This window comes from Mustela nivalis (assembly GCF_964662115.1).
Source record: "Mustela nivalis genome assembly, chromosome: 8".
Taxonomy (NCBI): domain Eukaryota; kingdom Metazoa; phylum Chordata; class Mammalia; order Carnivora; family Mustelidae; genus Mustela; species Mustela nivalis.
In genome coordinates this window covers 139,263,037-139,287,761 of record NC_139027.1, presented here as the reverse complement: position 1 = coordinate 139,287,761, position 24,725 = coordinate 139,263,037, and the positions used below count along the sequence as shown (strand labels likewise).

At 47.2% G+C, this 24,725-nt stretch overlaps 1 protein-coding gene across 1 annotated transcript; it reads right to left on the bottom strand.

Annotated features, from left to right (window-relative positions):
• Positions 1–388: 388 nt before the first annotated feature.
• Positions 389–23,881, bottom strand: RAB22A (RAB22A, member RAS oncogene family). The gene is made up of 5 exons (XM_082742958.1): positions 23,801–23,881; positions 13,371–13,442; positions 13,176–13,282; positions 12,453–12,562; positions 389–7,372 (listed from the first exon to the last, which is right to left on the bottom strand). Exons 1-5 carry the CDS (start codon positions 23,870–23,872, stop codon positions 7,275–7,277), a joined length of 459 nt encoding a protein of 152 aa, XP_082599084.1. The 5' UTR covers positions 23,873–23,881; the 3' UTR covers positions 389–7,274.
• Between the last annotated feature and the right edge of the window lie 844 nt (positions 23,882–24,725).

The following is a 24,725-nucleotide window of genomic DNA, read 5'->3' as shown; positions in this document are numbered from 1 at the left end:
GCGGGTGATGGGAGGCGCTGGGGGAGTCCAGGGTTCGAGTCAGCGCTGGAGTGGAAATGCCAGCACCTTGGACGAGACCCCGCCGATGATGGGTGAGGGTGGGATGCAGTCCCTCACTTAGCAGGTGCTCACTGCAGGCTCCACGGGCCTCCGTCCAGCCCCTCCCGCACCTTAGCTAAGGAAGGACTCGGAGATGGAGAGGCAGGAAGCCGTGAGGCCAGAGCAGAGACACAAACACCTCGCTGCTCACCAGACACCATGGCTATCGACGTTTGGGCATTTCCGTTTTCAGAAGTAGTTTTACAGTTACTTCAGAGTATTTGGTTGAGAAAAGCATGGGACAAACGCTACCACAAACAGAAACCAAACTGCTTGAAAGGCAAATACATGTATTTGTAAACATAGCATTTTATTAACAAAATGTTTACACCCTTCTTACAATACAACAAATTTTGTAGTGATTCAGCACATGAATGCTCCAAAGAAGTTCATCAGAGAATATTCAAGCTAAAACGAGTTTAAAAGTATGCCAAATCTCCCACCGTCTGCAAATGACCCACTACCGGCCGAAGTATAAAAAGAAAAGTCTGGTAACAAAAATCAAAAGATCTAGTTTTCTTTTGTCAGCATCTACAGACAGTAGACATCGTACAGTTTCCATGTAGACTTAGGTCCAGCCCAAGGTAAAGACTGCAAAAGGAAAGTCCTTGACATGCGCACGCAGCCGGCCGGCCCCACGACAGCAACCTTCGCAGGGGGTCCGGCGACGCGTCCCGTGCAGCGAAGCAACGGCCGTCAGTTGGGCGGTCTACAGTGCTACAGAGCAGCCTAAACGGTAAGCAACTTAACGGGCCCCCTTCCCCATAACAGATGCTATTATAAAAAGGCACAAGTATCTTACTCCTTGTATCGGGTCTGAAAAGGCATGACATTCTTAGAAGAAGTGAGAGTTGCTGGTAAGACAGCTTTGCTTGCATTTACTTATTTTTAAAGGTCTAGGCTCATCTCCGCAGCTGTTTCTCTTTAAGACTTCAGGTTTGTATCTTTATGTCCTTTTACCAGGTGCTCTGTTACAGACTAAGCAGTGTTCTGACACTTAGAGCACCTCATCACCGACTTGAAAGCCCATTTTGTCACTCAGTCCTGTTGCCACTGGCGGCCAGTGCAGCCCGCTCCCTCTCTGGAAAGACGGGAGCTCCTCACCTCCTCACCCAAATCCAGCCTTTGCGTCTGCCCATGGCGCTCGGCACTGGCCGGTCCTGGGGGACCGGAGCCCACTGCCGCCACCACGGAAGGAGCCCGGAAAGGCATGTCACATGCACTGAGGAGGTGGCTAGTGCCGTGCGTCTTTAAGGGAGAGCCTGCCGCAAAATGAGAGAAATAAGGCAAGGAGTCTGCTTCGATCACAGAGAAGGCAAAACATCAATTCTTAAGAAGGTCAGAGGCATGTTTGACAATGATGTGAATGACTCAGAAGGTGAAATGATGCAAAGACTGAGCTGGATGAGAGTAAAAAAAGAAAAATCTTTTCCAGGCCAATACAGCTCTGTCTACACAAGACAACAAATGGTTTAAAAATAGAGCCACCAATCAGTTGCTCTGACGAGCCAGCTGCCGATAATTCCCTCCACCCGCACTGAACCGACCAGTCTCCCTGACATCACGTGCATGACCCCTATTAAGAAAAAGTTCCATAAACTGTAATAACCTCACACGCGAAGTCAGCAGAGGTACACAAACTTCAGCCTTGCTTTCAACATTTTCCAGGGTGGGTACAACTCACTACTCAAGCACAAATTTGATGAAAAAATTGGTAAAGGAAAAACGATGTGAGAACGAGGCCCCAAGGTGCAGTCACGCTCCATTCTCTACACCCTGACTTAAGATGTCTTGGGAGTTTCCTGGGCAATTTCAGTTCTGTGTAAAGACTATTGGCCTTCCGTGCGATATGCTGTACTGAAGATGATCTCTTTCCCAGTACTGCATTTAACAATCTGCTTCCAGAAACAGTGAAACGTTCCTGAATCTAGAAGTGGCATCAAAACCAGCATGTTTTGTTTCTGTTGCGTGACTTAGAAGAACATTAAGAAACTGCAGTTTAAAAATACCAATTAAAGAAGGGTTTTTCAAAAAATCATTACTGTCTTAGGGTTTCCCATTTATTAGCTGAATTCTGGGCACTTGAATTCCTGTTCATGAAAAGCTATCCAGAATTTGGTCTGCTTCATTTACGAAGCGCTTTGATGAGGTATTGGGCACCACACAGATTTGAAAATGAGCTTGTAATAAATTAAATAGTTTTTCCCTTAAATTTGTTAAGACTCCATGGTTTTAATTCCAGTATCTACGGATGACACGTCCTCGGCTTACTATCTAAAATGTTCAATGTGATAAGAGGAGAAGATGGAAGGCTTAAAATTTTTATTTTTATTAAACTTCTGAATCCTTTTGTTTTGAAGCCAAAAATATTCTAGCATCTATAATTGATTATACTCTAAAAGGCGAGAACACAGATATTAGTTATTTCTGATGGTGCAGACCATCAAATTAAAGTTGATCTATGCTACTGGAAGTCCTTCTAGATTTGGAAAGTAAATCATTTTGCTATATATTCAGAGCATCCTGAAGGACAAACCAAGAAATATGGGGATTCTTGGTTTTATTTATTCACTTTCTTCGTTATGTCTAATGAAACTTCACCACGCCAGGTCTCTCTTATCATTCTTAGATTGAAAAAGTGGAGGCTCCTGAAAAATGTAATACCCTTCTAATATTTTTTAGATTTTCATTTGCACATAGAACAGGACAAATGCCCCAGAATTCCATTAATGTTTCTTGCAAATCAGATAATCAAATTGCCTGGATTTCTATTACTGGAAGTCAAGACAAGTAACTCTGCTGTCAAGAGAAATTGGCAGAGGTCGTTTCTTCCACGCGTAGGCTAGAAATCCACTGGACCTCCCTTTTCTAAAACTATGCATATAAGGTGTATCTCCTGGACACATCTGTTACTTGGACTGTTTTTTTTTTTTTTTTTTTTATGACCGTGCTGTAGAGTTAAGGTAAGTCTCCTAAACATCACCTTGAATCGTTGAACTTTTCATGCACCAAGCTAACTGAAGGCAGGTAGATAGTGATAGCTTGATCCTTAAAAGTACATTCCACTTCTCCCTTTTTTAAAATATTTTAACCGCCACGAGGCAGACTCTCTCTGCAAGTCAAACAGTAAACCAAAGTCAGGCTGCCAGTTCCTTTACAACAAATTTAAACAAGGAAGATTTTTCCACGGGTTCACACCATCTCGCTTATCGTGGTCTTCAGCTTTCATTATAGGGTCAGGAAGAACATGTACAGACTGCGGAGTTTAGAGAAGAGAGCCAGCTTGAGCGTGGGGGCTGTCCTCCTCCCCTCGATGCCCCGGTGTTCTGACGCTGGTACCTAGTAAGTGTCAGATTTGAGGGGCGAAAGGATTCCCTCAGTACTTTTACAGACAGGTTCCTGCAAAGACATCTGAAGCTGTCATATGTCATACACTTTGCACCTCCATCTTATACAACCATGGGACCATGACTCATGTTCTCAGTGTGTTCTGAAAAAAAACGAGTAGAAAAAAAATGCTTGTATCCCTTTATATAACCTCTTTTGCAAGTCACCCACAGGATAGAAAGGACGCATCTAACGGTGAACAAGCGCCTTTTTAAGCCCCAGGGCCGACATGCCAATCAGTGCACCGTGATCGGAGTCGAACCTGTCCGTTGTGACACACGGCCGAGGAGGGGCAGAGACTCTGGTTTGACATCTCCAGGAAAGCCATGGAGCCATTCTCCAAAGGACATTTTCATGACTCTAGCTCCCAGAGTTTAATTTAGAAGGTCTCCTAGACCTGTGTTCCCTCTTGAGGGAAAATAAAACAAAACAAAACAAAAAATACAAGACTTAAAGGTGGCCTACCTTCCTTTTTTATATACTTAAAAAAAAATGAAAAATGATTGCCTTGAGAAGAGCAACAGCCCACTCCAGGGAGGAGGTCAGGCCTCAAATACAACAGGCTCCGACCTTCGGATACTGGAGGCATCCGCTTCAACCAAAATCACAAATAGGCAATAGCAAGTGTGTTATTTTAAAGGAACCAACCCTTTCAACCGCTCTGCGAAGCACTTAGCCTGCCTGTGGCTGCAAAGCAGGTGATGGAGGTTTCATTTGGAACCAGAAGGGCTTGCGATAGGTACTTCTCCCTAATCACTTCTTAAAGAGAGTTTAAAATGAAGGACACTTAATCATACTCTTACTTTATGTTCTTTTAATCACCAAATGATGGTTAATTAGTTATCACAGAATCGGAGAAACACTTGTGTGAAGGGAGAGTTCTGGAGACGGATGGTTCCTAGGACTGGGCACCTGCTAAGAGCTCACTTCAATTTCTCTGAGAGGAATCAATACACACTCGCAGCTAATTAATGATTTTTCTCTTTTCAGTCCTCAAAGTTTTTTCAAAATGGCCCTTTGTCAGAAGGGAACCAAAAAGATTTTTTAGATGGGCTATGTCCCAATTCCTCTGAAATCTAGCTTTTTCCCATAAGGAGTAACTTGAGAACGTATGAAATGTGTATTAGACCACTGCTTGGTCAGGTTATTAATCCAAAGCATGTACAAAATAAAACACTGGCTCTGCCTTTAACCTCCAGCTCTGCGTCACACAAGCAGACCGAACAAATGCAAGCGCTCCCCTGTTTTCACGGGGTATGGGTTACACGGGGCCGAGCCAACGGGCTGCTGCCGCCCGCAGGGAGAAGCGCTGCGTGAGCAGAGGGTCTCGTGGATTCCTGAGACAGTCTGATGAGAACCAGGGCACACGAGAAGAGGCCCCAGAACGCAGGAAGGCAGCGCCGGTGCACGAGCCACCCACCTGTCACTCGTTCTGGGACTACAATGCGTGGCCAGAACCCAACAGAAGTCCTCTCTACAAATGGGGCGGAGCGTGAGAAGCCGTGAAGAAAGAATAGCCAAGGAGGGCCCGAAGAGCCAGCCCCGTTCTCGGCTGAATGCAAGGACCGTGGGGACACGGTGAGAGGCAGGCTGATGCCTCCCCAGTAAGACGTGGCACGGAAGCGCACGGCCTTCCCCGGGTGCCCAGATCACAGGGAATCATCGACAGTGGCTGACAGGTTTGGTGGGAAAACTGCGAAGGTCACAGATGTGCGTCGTCTTTTGGTGAAGTAAGACAGAAAGGGCCACCCGCGCACCGCCTGCTCGGTGATGAGCCAAGCTCCCTTTGTTTTTATTTTGTTTGTTGTCGTGGAGATGGAGGCCCAGCAATGGGAATGTGAGAGACACACCAGGGCCGAGGCCAGATGCCCTGACCCATCTGCATGTATGGGAAAGGAGATGCAGCCCCTTCAGGTGTCGAGAGCCCACCCTTAGAACCGCGTGTTTTCTCTCACCGCTTGCTCATGTCATGGTGGGAAGGGGAGCAAGACGCGGAGGGCACAGAGTCTGCCTGTATTTTCAACAAGATGCTAGAATTTTCCCTAACTACATTCCTTCCATACGAATTCAGTAAGAGAATAAATAATTTCAAATGCTCAAGATATACACCAGGGAAAAGGGAATCGCTTTTTACTTAATCTGAGTTATAATTTTCCCATTAAAATCTACCCATCTCAAGTGGGGGGCATAGGGAAATAACCATTGTTTTTCAAAGTTCCAACTCTTCAGTCTGCGAGAGCTCTGAAAACACAATTGAGTTGGAAATTCAAGCTGTTTCATTTCCTATTCAATCTTGTAAATTTCCTTCCCTTACAACACTCCGGTTGGAAGGGCGCCAAATTAGACCAGGAGCAAATTGTCACCAACTTCACTTCAGCGCTTTATTTTTAGATTATATTAAAAACCTCATTAGGCTCCCTGAGGGAAAGAGTGTTAACCACTAACAGAGGCAGGGGAATAAAGGAGACGGAGAGATAAGCTGAATCGGTAACAAGGAGAGCTCGTGGAAACACTCGTCCAGGGCCACTGTAAATGCTACAAGAAACTTACTGCCAAGACCAGGTGAAATGACTTGAACTTGGAGCGTCATCTTTTACCCCCAGGCTAGGAAGGGCTAGTCAGGCTTGTCAAAGTGGCATATGTCTTTATTATGATTTCCAGATGGGATGCGGGAGCGTGTGCAAGGCGAGGCAGAGACCTCTTTAAAGACTGTAAGCCAAGTGCTCTGTGCTCTCGCCCGACAGAAACGTGCAGCAGAGCCCCCCGCGGACAGGCTGAGAGGTGGGTGGGCATACCAAGACACTGGCTGCGAGATTAAATGGAGTGTTGGGTGAAACATAGAATTTATTCATGTATTTACATAATTTATAATTTTTAAGCCATGGTCTCATAAATATAGACTACAACTTTACATATGCTAAGCAACAGATAACTGTTTTCTCCACCAAAATATCTGGGTTAAATAAAAAATTGACAGCATTTACACCACTTTCTTTACTCTCTCTCTTCTTCCTCTTTTTTAAACCACTGCTAGTCAGCTCAAACGTATGCAGCCCGATTTCTCCCAGGCAGCTTTGCCACCACCACCACCTTCATCACGAGAGCTTATTTAAAAAGGGGCCAGTAATGTGTTTTTTTGACACATACAGGACGAGGTCGGAATGCAAACCTCTGGTGAGCTATGCTTCCGCTGTTACCATTGTTAATTTACTCTATGTATCAGGGGCTGAAGTATTCAATGACAAGTGCTTTAGAGATGGTGGGGACAGAGTCGTCCTTCAGTCCTATAAATAATCCAGTTCAGCTCCCAATAATGACTGCCAGCCCTCCACTTACAATCACCAACCACATTTTAAATGATATGATTCCCTCTAACAGTGGTAACGGGAAACCAAGGAAATTACCATCTCTGCAAGGTCTTTTTTTCCTCAAGAACCACGAAAGTGCTAATTTTCCCTTTACAAATGTTACATAAAATCTTGATTACAAAACTACTCAACAATTTAACCCTACCGTCCATACAATTACATGTTCCTCTTCAGCAAGGTCAAAAGCCCATGATGTGGTCCCGGTGCACACCAGACTCGTGACAGGCCGGAGGTCTGCACACTGAAACATTAGTGCCATGGCCTCCAGAGAGGAAGCGGAACTGGCCAATTTCTCCGAGTCCTGTTTGCATGAAGAAGACCCAAACCGGAGAGGCAGAACCTGCCGGCAGGGAACCCAGGCCTCCTGTTAACTTTCGGGACCACCTACTTCATCAGCAAGTCTGGGAAGCTGAGGCCCGGTCAGCAGCAGCTCCGCTGGGGCTCGGACGGCTGTCTCCGGAGCTTGAAGCCCTTGCCGCCAGATGGCGGGTTGGCGTCGGCAGAAGGAATTCTTCGACCTGGACGGAGAGGAGAGGAGGGTGGGAAAGAGCTTTAACTTTCCAAATCTGTTCACTCTCTGATGCGACAACTGGGCAGATGCGCTTTGAAAGGTTGCATGAAAATAAAGAGCTGAACGAATTTTCAATCTGTAGAAAAGTTGCGAAGATAACCAGAGAGCTGCGATGCGGCATGTCGGCATCTTGTGCTTGCACGGGACGTCCGTGGACACGAGGAACTCTGCCCTGGCACATCACTAAGGTCCCGACTTTGCTCAGGCAAGGTCAGTTCTTCTACTAATGTCCCCCTTCTGGTCAAGGGTCTGAACTAGGATATCACATTGCATGCAGTAAAAATTTTTTAAATAAAAAGAAATTACAGGGACGCCTGGGTGGCTCAGTGGGTTAAAGCCTCTGCCTTTGGCTCAGGTCAGATCCCAGGGTCAGGAATCGAGCCCCGCATCGGGCTCTCTGCTCGGCGGGAAGCCTGCTTCACCCTCTCTCTCTGCCTGCTGCTGTGCCTACTTGTGATTTCTCTCTGTCAAATAAATAAATAAAATCTTAAAAAAAAAAAAAAGAAATTACATATCAAGAAGACATTCTGAGTAGGGAGTACATGCACTTTTGTCAACAAAATTCCACTGGAACATGCTTGTCCCCTGGCCTTAGGGGAGAGCCACCATCCAGACACAGGCGTGCACAGACGCGTACAGGACACACACACACCTGTAGCCGGCCCCTCCCTAAGCCCCTAGAGGCGCACACACGTGCACGGCCGTCCACCTTACTGCTTCCACTGAACACACTCTGGGGCTTCTCCCACTGCAGCGCTATTCCTAAAGCCCTATGCTGCTGTGCCACACGGATGTCCCGTCATTTACTGAACCATTCACGTTGACGGATGTTCAGTTGGCTTCCAACACCGCACTGGTATTAACGACAATGCAAAAAGTATCTCTGGGAGCCAATGTGTAAGATAAACAGGAGTGGAAGAACTGGATCACGCTCTTCTACTCCTGGGTGTGTATCCGGCACATACACCATATTCCCAGTGTGTTCTAGTACAAATGCAAGAAGGACATGCAATTTAGAGTTTGACAGATGCTGCCAAACTGCTCTCTGAAGAGGCTGTGCCACTTTATTCTCCTACCAACAGTGCATGAGAATGAACAGGTTTCGCTTTACTGCTCCGTGAAGCATAATGTCAATTTCAGGAGAAACCTCAAATCACCATCCACCTACCCAGCCCATAAAGCAAGGGTTGTGTCCAAGCACAAAGGCCTTCCAGATGCCCTCTCACTTCCTAGATCTCTCCAATACCTCCCATACTAAATTCGGCCAGAGGCCAGAAGCACGTTACTTATTTGCCTACAGAGCTAGACCTTAAGAATTAGAGTTAGACCCCAAGCTCTTCGAGGGAAAAGGTCCTCTGTTTCTGGTAGCTGTCTAGCACAGTACCAGGCACTAAGGTATTTTGAAAGCAAGGAATGAATGGGCACATGTGTCCTGTGGCACTACCAAGGCTGAGATGGAATCTGCCAGTTCTTAGGTCCTTGGCCACCAAGCCTGGGGCCTCTAACATGTTGGGGCAGCCTGTAAATCCAGGAGGGTAGTACACAGCATGTGTCTACACATGATCCCCCAGAATGTCCTACAGCTACTTTTCAAATACCTGTAGATACCGTGAATAAACTGTGAATTTATTTAGAAGGAGCCTGTGTGGCTCAGTCAGTGAAGTGTCTGCCTTCGGCTCAGGTCATGATCCCAGGATCCTGGATTGAGCCCCACATTGGGCTCCTTGGTCAGCAGGGAGCCTGTTTCTCCCTCTCCCTCTACCTGCTACTCCACCTACTTGTGCTCTCTCTGCGTCAAGTAAAACTAAAAATTCTTAAAAAAAAACAAACACAAAAGCTTTCCTGAAGCTTCTTGTTACATATTTCTAATAAACAAATCATGGAAATCCAGCTGGTATCACAGTGCCACTGCTGCAGTAATCTTGGAAGAAAGCAGAGGACACCTTGATGACCTGCAGAACAGACCGTGACCTCTTTTTTTTTTTTTAAAGATTTTATTTATATACTTGACAGAGAGAAATCACAAGTAGATGGAGAGGCAGGCAGAGAGAGAGGAGGAAGCAGGCTCCCCGCTGAGCAGAGAGCCCGATGCGGGCCTCGATCCCAGGACCCTAAGATCATGACCTGAGCTGAAGGCAGCGCCTTAACCCACTGAGCCACCCAGGCGCCCCAGACCGTGACCTCTTAACCGAAAGCCCGAAAGTGCCAATTGTGAAGGGAAAGGAGGATAAACTGGATCACATCGAGACTAAGAGCTGCAGCTCTGAGAGACAGCTGACTCACAAATGCAGCCCGAGTTGCACAGCGGATCGTTCCAACACACACAATCAACGATGGACTCGTATCCAAAAGAAACTATACACACAATTAAGAAAAAGGCAGGCAGCCTAAAAGGAAAATAGGCAAAAGTTCACAAAAGAGGATATGTAGGTATTTTCACATAAAAATAAATAAATACCCAGAAAGAGGCTCAACTTTATTAACCGTCGATCATAAATGCAGTTTATGATCACACAGCAGACACGGAGTGACTGGGGTTCCATCTGCTGTTGGTGTGTGAGTGTCTGCTGGTGTACCCACTTTGTTTTTGTGGGTAAGATTTTATGTATTGGTTTATTTGACAGAAAGAGAGACAGCGAGAGAGGGAACACAAGCAGGGGGAGTGGGAGAGGGAAAATCAGGCTTCCTGCTGAGCAGGGAGGACCCTGGGATTATGACCTGAGCCAAAGCAGATGCTTAAGAACTGAGCACCCCAGGTTCCCCTGATGAAACCACTTTGAAGACCTCCTACTGAACACCTGTGCACCCAGTGACTCAGTGACTCTTCTTTGGGGTATAAATAGACCAAACATGTGACCGCAGAGCATGCACACCAGGTCTGACGTGAGCGCTCAGAGGTACTGGGCGCCACAGCTCTGGACTACAAGCAGCTACGCACGGAGCTATGAACAGGACGGATACCTACAGTGGAGATTCTGGCCCACTTCTCACGCACACACCACGGTAATGAGGAGGAGTCATGCGGCGATACGGACAGAGCTAATACATGTACTGTGGAGCTAAAGAAGCCAGACAGCAGAGGACAGACAGTATGTTTAAAAAAAACACAAAACCATAAAGTATAAAAACAGGCAAAACAAATCTGAAGAGCTAGCCATCAGGACCGTGCTTCCCTTGGGGGCAGGGGGACAGGGAGGAACTGGAACGGCATTGGGAGGCTTCTGAGGTACGTCTGGGTCTGGATCTAAGCGCCAACTGCAGGAGTTGGCTCTGTGGAAATTCCTTGTGTTTTATCGTTCTAAGCCCCCTTCTGCACGTATACTACACTTCAATAAAAAGTTAGCACGGCAGGCACTGTGCTAATGCAATTTTACAACCCCCCGTAAACAATAAACTCAATTTACTTCTCTCTAAATTTTTCTAATCTTTGTGAACATATATTTTTTTTATTTTTCGCAGTTAAAATGAGTATGTACACGCTAGTTTTTATATAAGAATTTTCATTGTTGGCATAACTCGCCACCTTCCTGTTTCTAATACTGCTGGAGTAAAGGTCACTTAGGAAGCAGCAGTAAGTTTGGCACACTCACAACACCATGCGCTTAAGATATTTTAGCTCGAACTGAAAAATTCCGGTTCGGCCTCATGCTGCCTTTCAAGACTGCACCTGGGTGGCTGTTCTTTACAGTCGAGGAAGACAACAGACATCATGACTTCAAATGCTGAAGGGAAGGGCCTGGACGAGAAGCTGTGGGCCAGCAGGCAGTGGCCCCTTATGGTGCCAGAGGGGCTTGGTGGGCCTGCAAAGGGCTTTGAAAATATCTGAATGGCCAAGTCTAAATAGTGGGACGTTACATAAAATCCAGATCTCTGAACAAATTAAAATCATCCAAAGAGATAAAAGTAACCTCAGTTATTAATTAGACAACTAGGAGCCTCCATTCCACAGTGACCCCACCTGCTGCAGCAGGACCCACCTGTGCCAGCTTTTGGGATCACCAGGGCCTTCTGCTGCTCCCATGTCCCAGTGCTTGTGGCCTGTTCCGGCCTGGCCCTGGGAGGTGCTGGATTTTGCACTCCCTCCTCTACATGATGGCCAAGTGAGCTTCCATCCTCGGTCACCTCTGACCTCACCAAGGAAGTTCACCATGCCCTGTTGGCTTCCTCCCGTTCTCCACCTGGAAGTCTGCTACGTCAGGTCAGCATGAACTCCAGATCTCTGCAGAGCCTGCTCTATCCGATCTCAGCTCCCACGCTGCCTGCTCTGAGAGGCCTTCCCTGACCACCTACAGACACTCCTTCACTTCATCCCATATTATGTTTTTTGTGTCGCTGTGCATCATTCGAAGGGATCTTACTGGCTTCCGTGCTCACTGCCTGGCTCCTGCAGCAGAACACAAGCTTCGGGAGATGGGGCTGCGCCTGTCTAGTTCACCACGGTCTCCCTGGAGCCTGGAACCGTTCTCAATAAATATTTTGATGAATTTGAATGAAATGAATAAACACAGATATAATCTGAACACAGATACAATCCCAAAGGGATGCGGCAGCCTCCTTGCAACTAGCGGCATCATGGTACCACTTCTGGAAAGGGAAGGGGGAAGGGTGGCCAGGGAGGCCCTACCTTCTCCTTGCCTGGTATTCATTTTTGAGGGATTCCTTACAGTGAAGTCACATTTGCATTTCATTTCCCTTTATTGTCTTGTTCATTTTTGATGACTGACTGCGACACATTTAAAGAGACACCGAGGGAGAGGTGGGCAGCTTCCAGGGCCTCGAGGCCCCGCGCGCGGTTTGCTCGGTAACAACACTCTTCAGGGCTGCAGTCCAGGCAGCAGCTCCCCAGCAATTACGACATAATCGGAGACCCAACCGCCGTTCCTCCCTTCTCCCACGTCTCCCACTCATTCCGCGGACACATGGCAGAGACCAGACCGCTCGATGTGCCGCGGGAGTTCTCCCAGCTCTGTAATTCTGCATGCAGGCGCTTAGCAAAGAGAAAACCCAGAGGGCACAGAGATACTCACTAATTTCTATAAAGAGTTCATTTATGTTTATCGCATTTTTCGCGCTGGTCTCCACAAAAATCGCATGGATGGAGTCGGCATAGTCCTTAGCATCTCTCTCCATGACTTCTCTGGAAAGCAACAACCGCAAATCAGAAATTCTACCCATCAAGAGCTTTACGTTATCCCCACCTACCCAGTAATTAACCGAACTCATGATGACAAAGGATGTCATGAACAGCTAGTGACCAAGCCCTGAGAACCACACCACTTCTGTGGCTTCTCAGCACAAACCGAACTCAGCACTACTAGCAACGCATCCGTGTGATGGAACGACTGCAGGACGGCAAGGCTTTCTTTCCCCACCGAAGTCAAGTCATTGCTCTGGGAATCATGGGAGTGGCCCAGAGAAATGGCCAGTGAATGTGTTTCCCTTAAAGAATGTATGTTTTCCCCACTCAAGCCCCTGATGTCCTGGAAACTGGGGGGCTACACTCATCTCTTATAATGTCAAGTATGATGTAACCACAGTTCACATAAACCACATACCTGTGCCCCTCCCATCTAATCAGCCCCAAGTGTCTGAACTCTTAATTTTTGTTTGAAACTTTAGGACTCCAACTAAACAAAAAGGATTTTTTCAATGTTAGAGATAAAGTAAAAGCAAGATTCTCATACTGGACATTGCTCAGGAAGAAAGGGAACACATTGTCAGCACTGTCATCTCCCGGTCTGGTAACGCACCTGACATCGATAAGATCACACTTATTCCCAGCAATAGCAACGACGATATTGGGCGGGCCGTGCTGCCGAAGCTCCTTCACCCAGTTCTTCAGTGTTGAGAATGTCTCCTGGAACACAGAACAGGAATAGCAACCGGAGGCCGAAGCAGCCGAGAGGGAGCTTTCAAAACAGTCTAAGGCAAACGGAAAGGCTTACTTCTTTTGTGATGTCATAAACAATGATGGCCGCAGCCGAGCCCCGATAGTACATTGGTGCTAAGGCACGAAACTGCAGAGAAGGGAGAAAAAGAAACAACAAAATTGGGAAAGCGGGTTAAAGATGTTTCTCACTAGACTTTTAAGCCCAGCGGCCCTGCGTGAAAGGTAATCTTTCTCTTAAGCCTGAGCAGATGACACGGCGCCTACGGCACAACGCAGCGGCAATTACCAAGGGCAAGAAACTCTTCCCGTAACGCCGTCTCTCAGAAGATGGTTTACAATACAGTTTTATAGGAATTAAATATGGGGCTATAAACAACTGTTTCAGCTAAAAAGGCTTTTTAATTGAACTCAGTGTTATAATTCCCGAATTCATTTGTTCAATAGTCCTTTAAACTTTGGCTTCCCAAACTATCAAGGAGATAAAAATAATGCTGTAAATAGTTCTCCAGAGAAGTGGCTGCATTTGGGTGCCGTAAAGATAAGCCTGTAATCTAAATGCTGATTGTACTACCGAAATGAGGACACATTTACATTCACCACTTGGATGAGTTTGTAACTCGCTTGTTTGATATCCGCACACGTGGCAACTCCCCAATGTGGGTACAGCTCTCATTTCATTTACATGAATTTCACTCTGCATGTGGCCCCTTCCTACAAACCGCCCCCTACCCCTACCTGATGACAGGGAGGGAAGGGACTGGAAGGGAGGCACAGGGATAATGCGAGCTCAGTCAACAGGCCACACCTCCTGATGAGCGCAAGATGGACAGTGGGAAATGGGCGGCTCTTTACCCGGTCAGTGCCGATCCTGGGCATCCTGCTTGGTGGCTGCAATGCCAGCTTGCAGAGAAGCAGTTTACCTATACCAGATCTTTGTCTTAGACCCTGACTTTGAAACCCGACCCCTGTGGCTGATGAGATAGCCCTGCACTCTCATCCTGCTTCTCTGTTCCGGAGGCTGACCCCCGAATACAGGCAGGAACTGTGGTCAGAGGGAGGCATCTGGGGCACCATGCAAGTTGCACACAGAGTGATAGATTCTGCAACTTCTTATCCAATGAGCTTAACCTTTGGCTTCTCAACTTTTAAGTTAATTTGAGTCTTGAAAAAGAGTGAAATTATGACTGTAAACTCCAGGAGGGAAGAGAGCACGTCTGCTTAGCATATACCATTTTAGCTCTGGAGCCTGATGCCTGGTGCACTGTAGGTAGCAGGAGCTGGTGAGTAAGTAAGAGCTGTTTAAGTATGAGGTGACGTGAAACTAACATGCCAGACCAGGTGTCCACCCGTGCGAAGTTTTCCTACTCTCTGTGAGAAAACTGCCACTGGGATGAAAGCCAGATAACTTCCAATAAAATATATTATGTTGGAGAGAGAATAACAAAACTAAGAACTGTAAGCAAAAAAGCACTGCAGCATAGGAAACATTATTAGATGGAGAAGACTCTGGGCTGACTTTCACGGGAGGGTGAGCGGGAGCAGGCAGAGAGCACAACGGGGATGCTATCGGCTTCCCTTTCACTTCCTTCCTTCAAACTCTGTCCATTCATTTTACGTAGAGTGGACACATGATTTATGTTAGCTTCGAGTGTACCACATGGTGACTGGACAGGTCTACGTGCTACGCTGTGGTCCCTATGGGGATCTATAGAGCTACCAATCCCCCCCATTCATCACCATCACGGACTCCATTCCTCAAGCTGCACCTGCCACCCTCGTGACTTGTTCACTCTGCACCTGGGAGCCCGCAACTCCCACTCTCTTTTACCCATTCTTGCCCACCTCCCCACCCCCTTCCTCCCGGCAACCACTACTTTGTTCTCTGTAGCTATGGGTCTGTTCCTGCCCCCCCTTTCTTGATTGCAGATATGAGTGAAATCATACAGTATTTCTTTCTCTGACTTCTGTCACTCAGCATTATATCTTCTAGCTCCATCTATGTTGCTGTGGATAGCAAGATCTCATTTTTTTTTTTTTTAAATGGCTGAGAAATACTCCATTTTGTACACACACACAGCATACCTCTTTATCCATTCATCGTTTGATGGACACGTGGGCAGCTTCCATATTCTTGGCTATTGTAAATAATGCTGAATTAGTGTTTCCCATTTTCTCTGGGTAAATACCCAGCAGCGGAATTAATCACTGGATCATACAGTAGTTCTATTTTTCATTTCTTGAGGAACTTCCATGCTGTTTTCCACAGTGGCTGCACCATTTCACATCCCCACCAACTGTGCAAGAGGGTTCCTTTTTCTCTGCATCCTCGCCAACACTTGCTGTTTCTTGTCTTTTTTCTTTTTTTTAAAGTAGGCTCCACACCCAGCGTGGAGCCCAGTGTGGGTCTTGAACTCATGACCCTGAGGGTCAAACCCTGAGCTGGGATGGAGTCGGACGCCTAACCGAATGAGCCACCCATGCGCCCCTCTTTGTCTTTTTGATACTTGCCATTCTGACAGGTGGGAGGTGATATTTCCTCGTGGTTTTGATTTGTGTTTTCCTAGTGACTGGTGATGTTCAGCATCTTTCCATATATCTGTTAACCATCTGTATGTCTTTTTTGGAAAAATGTCTCTTCAGTTCCTCTGCCTATTTAAAAATCAGATTATTTCTTGTTGTTGCTTTTTGGGTGCAGAGTTATAAGTTCTTTGTTTATTTTGGGAATTAAGCCCTTATCAGATATATAATTTTTGGTTTTCATTTTTGATGTTATTACACTGACAACATCCTTTACAAGGTTGCTGGGTTTTTGGTTTTCTTTAGCATTTAAATTTTCAGGGTAAAATTCATGTAAAGAAATGCAAAGATCTTAAGTTAGATAAAAGATTTTGGGGTGCCTGGGTGGCTCAGTCGGTTAAGTTAGATAAAAGATCTTAAGTTTTGATAAAATGACTAATGTGTATGTATATCCATGTAAACACCATCCTACCAATACATAAGATATTTCTATCAGTACAGACTATCAAACACGCCCGTGTTATCATGCTTTCTTTATTCCTGATAATCACGCTTGTCTTCAAGTCTACCTTACTGATACTGATGTGTTGATACTGATGTAACTGCAATAATTTCCATTTGCTTATGATCTGCATAGGATATCCTTTCCCATTCCCTTATTTTTAGGCTATGTTTTAATAGTGAAGGTAATCCTCTTATATGAGGAGGTACATTAAATGTAAAGGAAATGAATATTCTGCTTTTAAAAGGCAGAAGTTGTCAGACTGGATAAAAAACCAGGCTCCACTATGTGCTAGTTATAAGGTTTACCATTTCACTGTTTATTTTATATTTGTTCCATCTATTTAGTTTATTTTTATATTTTTAGAAGATTTTATTTATTTGAGATAGAACAAGAATGAGAGAGAGAGAAGCAGCAAGGGGAGACAAACACGGGGGGGTGGGGGCAGCAGGCAGAGGGATTAGCAGACTCCCTGCCGAGCAGGGAGCCCCATGCGGGACTTGATCCCAGGACCCCGGGATCATGACCTGAGCCAAAGGCAGATATCTGCTTAACCGACTGAGCCATTTAGGGGGAAAAAAAAATCTATTTTTCCTTTCCTCCTCCTCTTTTGCATCAACTGTTTTTTAGTATCCAACTTTAATATATTAATTTGCTCACTAGCTTTTTAGCTATACCTTCTGGTATTTTTAAGTGGTTGCTCTTATAACTATAATATACATTTTTCTCACTGTCTACTAAAATATCACAATGCTGCAAGAGCCTAATTTCCCCCCCACCATCCTCTGTGCTGCTGTCAAATATTTAAAATCTGCATATATTGTAAGCCATATAATCCAATGTTATAATTTTTACATTAACAGCCAGTAAGTAAGTTAAGAAGAAAAAAAGTTAGGGGCGCCTGGGTGGCTCAGTGGGGTAAAGCCTCTGCCTTCCGCTCAGGTCAAAATCCCAGGGTTCTGGGATCAAGCCCCGCATCAGGCTCTCTGCTCAGCAGGGTGCCTGTTTCCCGCCCCCTCTCTGCCTGCCTCTCTGCCTACTCGTGATCTCTGTCAAATAAATAAATAAATAAATAAAATCTTAAAAAAAAAAAAAATAAAAGAAGAAAAAAAGATAGAGTTTCCTATTTACCACTTCTAGCAGTTCTTATTCTTCCTGTGGATTTGAGTGACTGCCTGGTGGTGCTTCCCTTAGGCTTGAAAAACTTCCTGGGGCTGCTGCTGCGCCCTCTCAGCTTTTGTTCCTCCAAAAAGGTCATTCCTTGGACTTGGTATTTGAAAGCCAATTCTGGCAGATTGACATCTTTATGCTTTCAAGCACTTTCACGAGGCTTGTGTCCCACTGCTTCGGGGCCTGCGCCATCTCTGCGAGAGGCTGGAGACCACGTGCCCTGCTGTTGCCTGTGCAGGGTGTCTGCTCTCTCTGTTGCTTTCAGTTTTCCTCTTTCGCTCTGGATTCCAGCGATCTGTGTGCTTTCCTTTGTACTTAAGAGATTGGTTAGAACTTCTCGGATTTGTAAAGTGATCGGTTTTACCATATTTGGGAAATTTTCTGAAGTATCTTTTTTTTTTTTAAAGATTTTATTTATTTATTTGACAGAGAGAGATCACAAGTAGGCAGAGAGGCAGGCAGAGAGAGAGAGAGGAGGAAGCAGGCTCCCCGCTGAGCAGAGGGCCTGATGTGGGACTCGATCCCAGGACCCCGAGATCATGACCTGAGCCGAAGGCAGCGGCTTAACCCACTGAGCCACCCAGGCGCCCCTGAAGTATCTTTTTGTTTCCCCTCTCTCTTCACAACTTCCGGGCCTCTACTCACACGCGTCAGGTTGAGGGATGTGTCCCCTCGGTGCTGAGACCCTTCACGATCCCCACTCTTTGTTCCCCCAGCTGGCTGGTCTGTTCTGCCAGCCACGCAAGGGGCTTCCCGTTGTCGGCCCCGGGGTCTTCAGCTTTAGCATTTCCATTTGTTCCACCGTTAGTTTCCCTTCTGTGTGAGGGTCCCCATGTGTAGTGAAGTTGGTAAGACTACTTCTCTTTGAAGTCTGTGAGTGTATTTAAACTATCTGGCTTCTATGATCTTCTCTGAAGTGTTCAAACCTGGACAATCACCCTGAGGTTGGCTTTATGCATGGTGAGGGTCGGCCTGCTTGGGTCTGCTTGTCCTTCTGGGGCATGGTCTCTCCCGGTAAAGCCTGGCCCTCCCGAAGTTTCAGGGGAAGCCCCAAGCTGTCTCTCTGCTCGGCGTTGCTGCTGCTCTAGCGGTTTTTCTTCAGTTGGGGTCCTCGATGCTCCCCTATACACCTGCAGTGGGGAGTCAAGCGAAGGCCAGAGGGCATTTATAAGCAGATTTTGGAGTTTCCTTCCCTGCTGGATCCATCTCTCCTGGGACTTCCCCACAGCAACTCTAGCAGCATCGAACTCTGCCCTCAAATACCACAAACTAAAAACCAGGGCTTTTTGAGTCCTAGCTGTGCTGTGTGGCAGACGAGAGCACACCCTCTGGGGACAAAGCTACACGAACCCGAGCCTCCCCCACTCTACTACATCTGGCGCTGCCTTTGGAGAGTTGTTTTTGATGTTCTGTCCAGAGTTTGTGTATAAGTGTTCTCTCCGGAAGGGTTAGTCCCTTACAAGCCACCCTACCCTTACGGACACTGAAACTCTTTCCATGATCTTTTGGCGTAAAGAAAAAAAAGTGGCAGCTTAAAATACAGACTCAAAGGATGTGAGCACATCTCTGCTCCAATGGATCAAGGTGGCAAAACCCTTTCTGGGAAGGGCCACGTAGTAAGTATTTTAGACTTTGTGGGTCATGTGATCTCTGTCACAACTATTCAACTCTACTGCGGAAGAGTCAACGTTTCTCCAGACAGTGCGTAAACAAACGAGTGTGGCTGTGTTCTAACAAAACTTTATAAAAGCAGGGAGCAGGCCGCATTTGGCCGACAGGACGAAGCGTCAACCCCAGCTCAGAAGATACTCAGCTACCACATGTTTTCCTGATTTCATTGAAAAAAAATTTTTTAAATGATTTTATGTAATTATTTTTGCTAGAGAGAGAGACAGAGAGCGAGCGAGCGAGCGTGTGCAAATAAGGAGTGGCAGGCACAGGGAGAGGGAGAAGCAGACCCCCACTGTGTGGGGAGCCTGATGCAGGGCTCAGTCCCAGGACCCTGGGATCATGACCTGAGCCGAAGGCAGACGCCTAATCAACTGAGCCACCCAGGCGCCCCATTTTCCTGATTTTCAACAGGAGCACAATTCCTTGTTCACTCCACAATAACTGAGTTTGTGCCTCCTGGTGCTCTGACCTCTGCAGGTGATCATCAGGAAAGAACACGTGAAGATTCATGTGCCTCTGAGGGCTGGATGCAGTTATCTAGTTGATTGGAGTTGTTAAGCTTTCTTGGGCAAGTATCTGAAATGTTCTTGCTCCATTTATGGTTTATCTATGGTATCTGTGGTGCTCATCTGTGCTTGGTGATGGGTCTTGTCTCCATGCGACTATGGGAGTCCTTGTTGGTGAAGGATGATTGGGGAATGAATGAATTTATTTAGGATAGCAAATAGGAACAGAAAGATCCAACAAAGGCACTCTCTTGAGAAAATAAATTGAAATTATCCGAACAAGTTGCATTTCATCTGATGCTAGGAAAAAATATTAGGTTTATTACTGCAACCTGGAGGTACTTTTCTGAATGAACACTGAATCAAAGTTGATTGAGGACCTGACTGTGATTCTTCTGATGAAACTATACGCTAGCACAATACGATGTCTATCTTTCATTTCATGCTTGACTCTCCTATCTGATCACAAAAAGGGAATTTTTACAAAAATATCCGAGGACTCCATCAGTTTTTCCTAGGCTGCTTAACTCTTTGGCCCACAAATCATTATCTTCTGAAATACTCGTAGCATCATCCTGATCAGTATTTTCCCCTTCGTTTAACAAGACTGCTACCACGGGTGCGCTTTGCATGACACTTGTGAAGTTCTCCAAAATCACTTTCATTGACTTAATGAAATCAATCTGCAAATCAATCGCAACTGGACCATCAGAAAGACAATCCACCTGCCAAAACCACAGGCAGCAACCCACGTGAGAGTCCGACAGGGAGGATGTTTGAACCGTCATCTCTTCAGAAAGGATTCTCATTTTATGATGCTTCTTGCTTCCACGATGAGTCTTACTACTGTAGGGAACAATACATACGCACATACCAGAAATTTATAATTGGAGGCATGCAATACTCACGTGGCAAGAGTAGAGGATCTGTCCTTCTTTATCTGTGCAAAAGTAGGGCTGGCAATCAACGGACAGAAATCCACGGACATCAATACTGTGTGCCAAGGGCTGAGAGCACAGGCATGAATACAGTCCCTGCCCACAAGGAGCTCACAGTCTATCAGAAGACAGACAAGTAAGGATAGAGGAGACAATCCCATGCATGGGGGCAGTCAAAGACTGCATAGGACACAAGGAAATCCTCTCAAGTGTTCCTTCACTGACCGGCTTGCCCGGGATCTGAGCATCAGTGCTCTGGCCAGGCAGTGGGAATACGGCAGTGGCAAGAGCTGGAGGCAGTGTCTCGGTCAATCAAGTTCAGCCGACAGATCATCTGATTACAGCTTGTAATGAGGGTCCTGAGGAAAATGAATGGGAGGCAGTGATGGAGAATGCACTGGGGCCCTGCTTAGGGCTGAGGGGGGTGGTGGTTAGGGAAAACTCTGAGGGTGTGTCACTGAGACTGAGACTAAAAGCCTGGGAAGGGGCCAGCTGGCCACGCTCTGTGCAGAGGGAGGAGAGTTCCAGGAGAAGAAACAACGTACGCGAGCGCTCGAGTGGCAAAGACCTTGGGGTCTCGGAGGCACTGAATGGAGGCCAGTGGGCGGGAACTCGGAGGGCGGGAGGGAGGACGAGCTGGGAGGGCAAATGGAGGCGAGAAGGCAGAGCAGGCCGTGCGGGGCTCTGCAGGCCGCCATCCGGACCCCGGCCATTCTGAGCGCAGCAGAGGTCACTGCAGGGTATCAAGCAGGAAGACGAGAGCATCGGATTCCTGTTTTCAGAAGATCCTTCCAGGTCCTGCGAGGAGAAGTGATGCAGGTGGAAGGCTGGGAAGGGGGAAGGCGGGGACCAGTTCAAGGGCCACAGGGACCTTCTGGGGAGTCCCGGGCGGCGGAGCGCAGAGGGCTGGCCGTGGAGGCGGAGAGAGGCGACCGGGATGACGCCCGCGAGAAGACACAGCTGGGAGGCGCGCCGAGAGAACAGTGTGCGGGGCAGACGAGGAGGGCGGACTCAGAGGTGACCTCCAGACGCAGATCTGAGCAGTGGGGGCAAATGGCAAAGCTTTGACTTGTCAGAACACAGCAGGGATGGTTAGGAAAGGGCCCCCGGAGGTAACCTCCGAGGCGCGTTTTGAAGGCTGTGTATGTGTTTTCTCGGCTGACGTGGGAGGGAGAATATTCTGAACAGAAGAACAGGGCATGGCTGGGAGCGTGAGGCCCTCCGGCAGGCTGGAGGGACTACAAGCAGTCTGGTCCAAAAGGATAAACTGGCGGGAACTGAAAATGGGTCCAGCTGAGTCCGGTCTTCAAGGCCTTGCCCAGCAGCATCAACTGGCAGTCGGCTGTGTCTGGGATGAGGCTCCCGGCGTGTCCGACCACGTGTGGTTAGCTGTCAGACGTTCCGCTTCGCTTCAGCCCTGTGACCTGGCCAGCCTGCACGCGCACTCCTGCCCTGTAACCCCTGGCTGGAGTGGCTGCTCCCCAGCAGGGGCTCCTCTCCCGACACTCTGCAGCTCAGGCTTCCCCTGGGCAGCCCTCCCGACCCCTGCCTGTCTGCCTGCAGTTTCCCCAGGCCAGCAGGTAGAGGTGAGGCAGGTTTGCATCTCAGAGCAACTACCCCTGGTGCAGAGTCAATGGGAAGTGGGGAAACAAGAGGCAGGCGAACCAGCTAATGCCAAAACTTACAAGAAGCCTGCTATTCCGGCAGCAGTAAGGGAGAGGCGTAGAGCCTTGTGTCATTCTTCATGTTGTCGAGCACAGAGATGCTCTGTAGCACCATGTACACTGCGGCAGGCGCTGACGCCGAGGGTTATGGAGCCGCTGTTATAGCATGGTTCTTTATGAGGAGGGTTTTGCTGTATCACTGAATATATAGGAGGGGGTAACTGAAACTTGGGATTCAAGGAAAAGTGCATGTATTACTGGTACGAAGAGCCACAGGCATTCTTGGCTAATGGGCCAGACAGCAAGACTGTGTCTATAGATATATTCACGGAGGCTACGGGAAGCAATGCTTGTGACGGGTGGAAGAGGGCTGGTTAGCAAAGGGTCTAGCTGTCCCAAACCCCCCGTTCTAGAGGCACAACACCAACAGAGTAGGAGTGCGGCCGGGAAATCAAGCAGGTGTGTCTCGGGTGAGTGAGCGGGTGCGGGGCATGGCATCCGGTATTCAAACAAACAAACAAAAACCCAGAAGAAACCAAACGGAGCAAACTTAAGACGTTCAATCTGTACAAATGTATGGTGTCTACATCTAGGACAACAGTAATGGCTTGTTTTGTCTTCCCCCATTTGTCTGTGATGATTCTTGTCAGATTTTATACCACACACAGTATCTATGCCGTCTTAGATAAGACCGTGATGACAGACTATTTCTCCTGATTACTTCTGGTATACTTTTAAGAGCTTACGGATAGCACTGTGCATCCATCAGATGTTCTGTTCTGATAGTACTGTTTGAAAACAAAATTAAACAGCAGCTGAATAATGGGGCGGCTGCCAGACGCACCTCGACAGGGAAAGCAGACGTCGGGCCCAGAGGGAAAACGAGGCAGCAGAAGTGTCTGTTCCCGGCCCTGCCTCCCCAGCCCTGGTCTGACGTGGACCGGTCTCAGCAGGTCCCACCTGCACAGGGAGGCCATGGCCCAGACCCCACCTCTGGTCCGGGCCCTTCCAGAAGCAGATAACCATCTGGGACAATTTTATCATCAGGCATTTATTAAGTACCTATTGCTCAGCTCTGTGCTAGCTCATTCATTTCACTTAAATCTCAAACTTTATATGCTGTAAAGTTCCCTCTTTAGCTTTTAAAAGGCAGCTATAAATGAGATGTGCTTAACTCTCCCTTTCTACCACTAATTCTTTTATATCTCTGCTAGAGGATGGAGCCCCAAATTACACACAATGCTCTGAGTGGGATTTTATCAGGCCTGTTAGTCAGCATTTACTTTAAGACACTAAAAAGTCTAAAATGCCCTCAGTGCTCATTATCACTTTTTCCATCAGTGGACTTTGTGGCTCTAATTGAAAAGAAAAAGGCTGGCCGACACAAATGGAAATAAATGTGTCTCTGGTGCACGGCAGAGAACTGAGTAACGGGAGATGACAAGGACATGGACGGTTGGGTCGGAGCTTTAATGTGGGCCTCAGAAAAACACATAGTAAATTAAAGGGCGACTTACTCGTTCTTGTCCAGCTGTATCCCAGATTAGGAATTTATGTAGTTCATTTTGGTACTGGACAGTCTTGGTCATAAAAGATGCCCTACAAAGAGAGACCTAAATGATCAGAACAGAGTTATTGAAAGCACGATGCCGCAGCCCCAGTCGGACACGGCGCTCAGACTCAATGCCCAAACTCCCGCTCCGCCTTCGCCCCTCACTGTGGTCCTCTTGGCAGTGTTTAGGGGATGCTCAGAGGCCGGCTGCATATTCTGGGTCAAAATAAAGCTTTAGGCACATCTGCCCAGAAGAGGTCTTTGGTTTGTGATCGCCTAAGCTCCATTATCAAAAGAACCAAGAGATAATTTCGCAATCCAGATATCAGCCTCCCTTATAAAAAACGCAGAAGAGGTTATTTAAAGAGACGGTATCATGGGAAGACTTCTGAAAAAACCTGTGTGTCCGGGAAACGAGTGCACTAGTAAAACACACTGGGCCATTGGGGTTTGTCCACCCACAGTCCCAAACCACATGAATAGGAGGTAATGTAACACCAGAGTTCATAAAATTAAGAAGCCAAACCAGGAGCGGGAAGGTGGCCGGAGCGGCGATGCCCCCAGTGACCACTTCTGAGTCTCGAACCAGAACAGCTTCTCGGCTAACCTGCCAGGCCACATCAGCCCTTTGGGCCTGGAAGGATGGTATGCAGGGCACCCTGCTTACTCAGAAGGGCTGCTCTGCCTGTGGGTCTTTGAAGGTTCCTATCATTTGGAGGTCTTCTACTTTTTGGAGAACGTGTGAGGAGCCACAGGGGCCCAGAGCATGTGCCTGGAATGAAAGGACTCCTGGACAGAGGTTCAAAGTCTCAGGGCTGGCTCGGCTCCAGTGCCGTCTTCCACCTCCACCTTACAGAGCTCCCTCTTGGGAAGTTCTCTGTCCTCCGGGC

Excerpts from the sequence above, each read along its gene's own strand:
- RAB22A (XM_082742958.1), bottom strand. The coding sequence starts at position 23,872 with ATGACCAAGACTGTCCAGTACCAAAATGAACTACATAAATTCCTAATC. Across the intron at positions 13,283-13,370 it reads TTTATGACATCACAAAAGAA|GAGACATTCTCAACACTGAA; the intron begins GTAAGCCTTTCC and ends TCTGTGTTCCAG. Across the intron at positions 7,373-12,452 it reads TGAACTCTTTATAGAAATTA|GTCGAAGAATTCCTTCTGCC; the intron begins GTGAGTATCTCT and ends CTCTCCGTCCAG.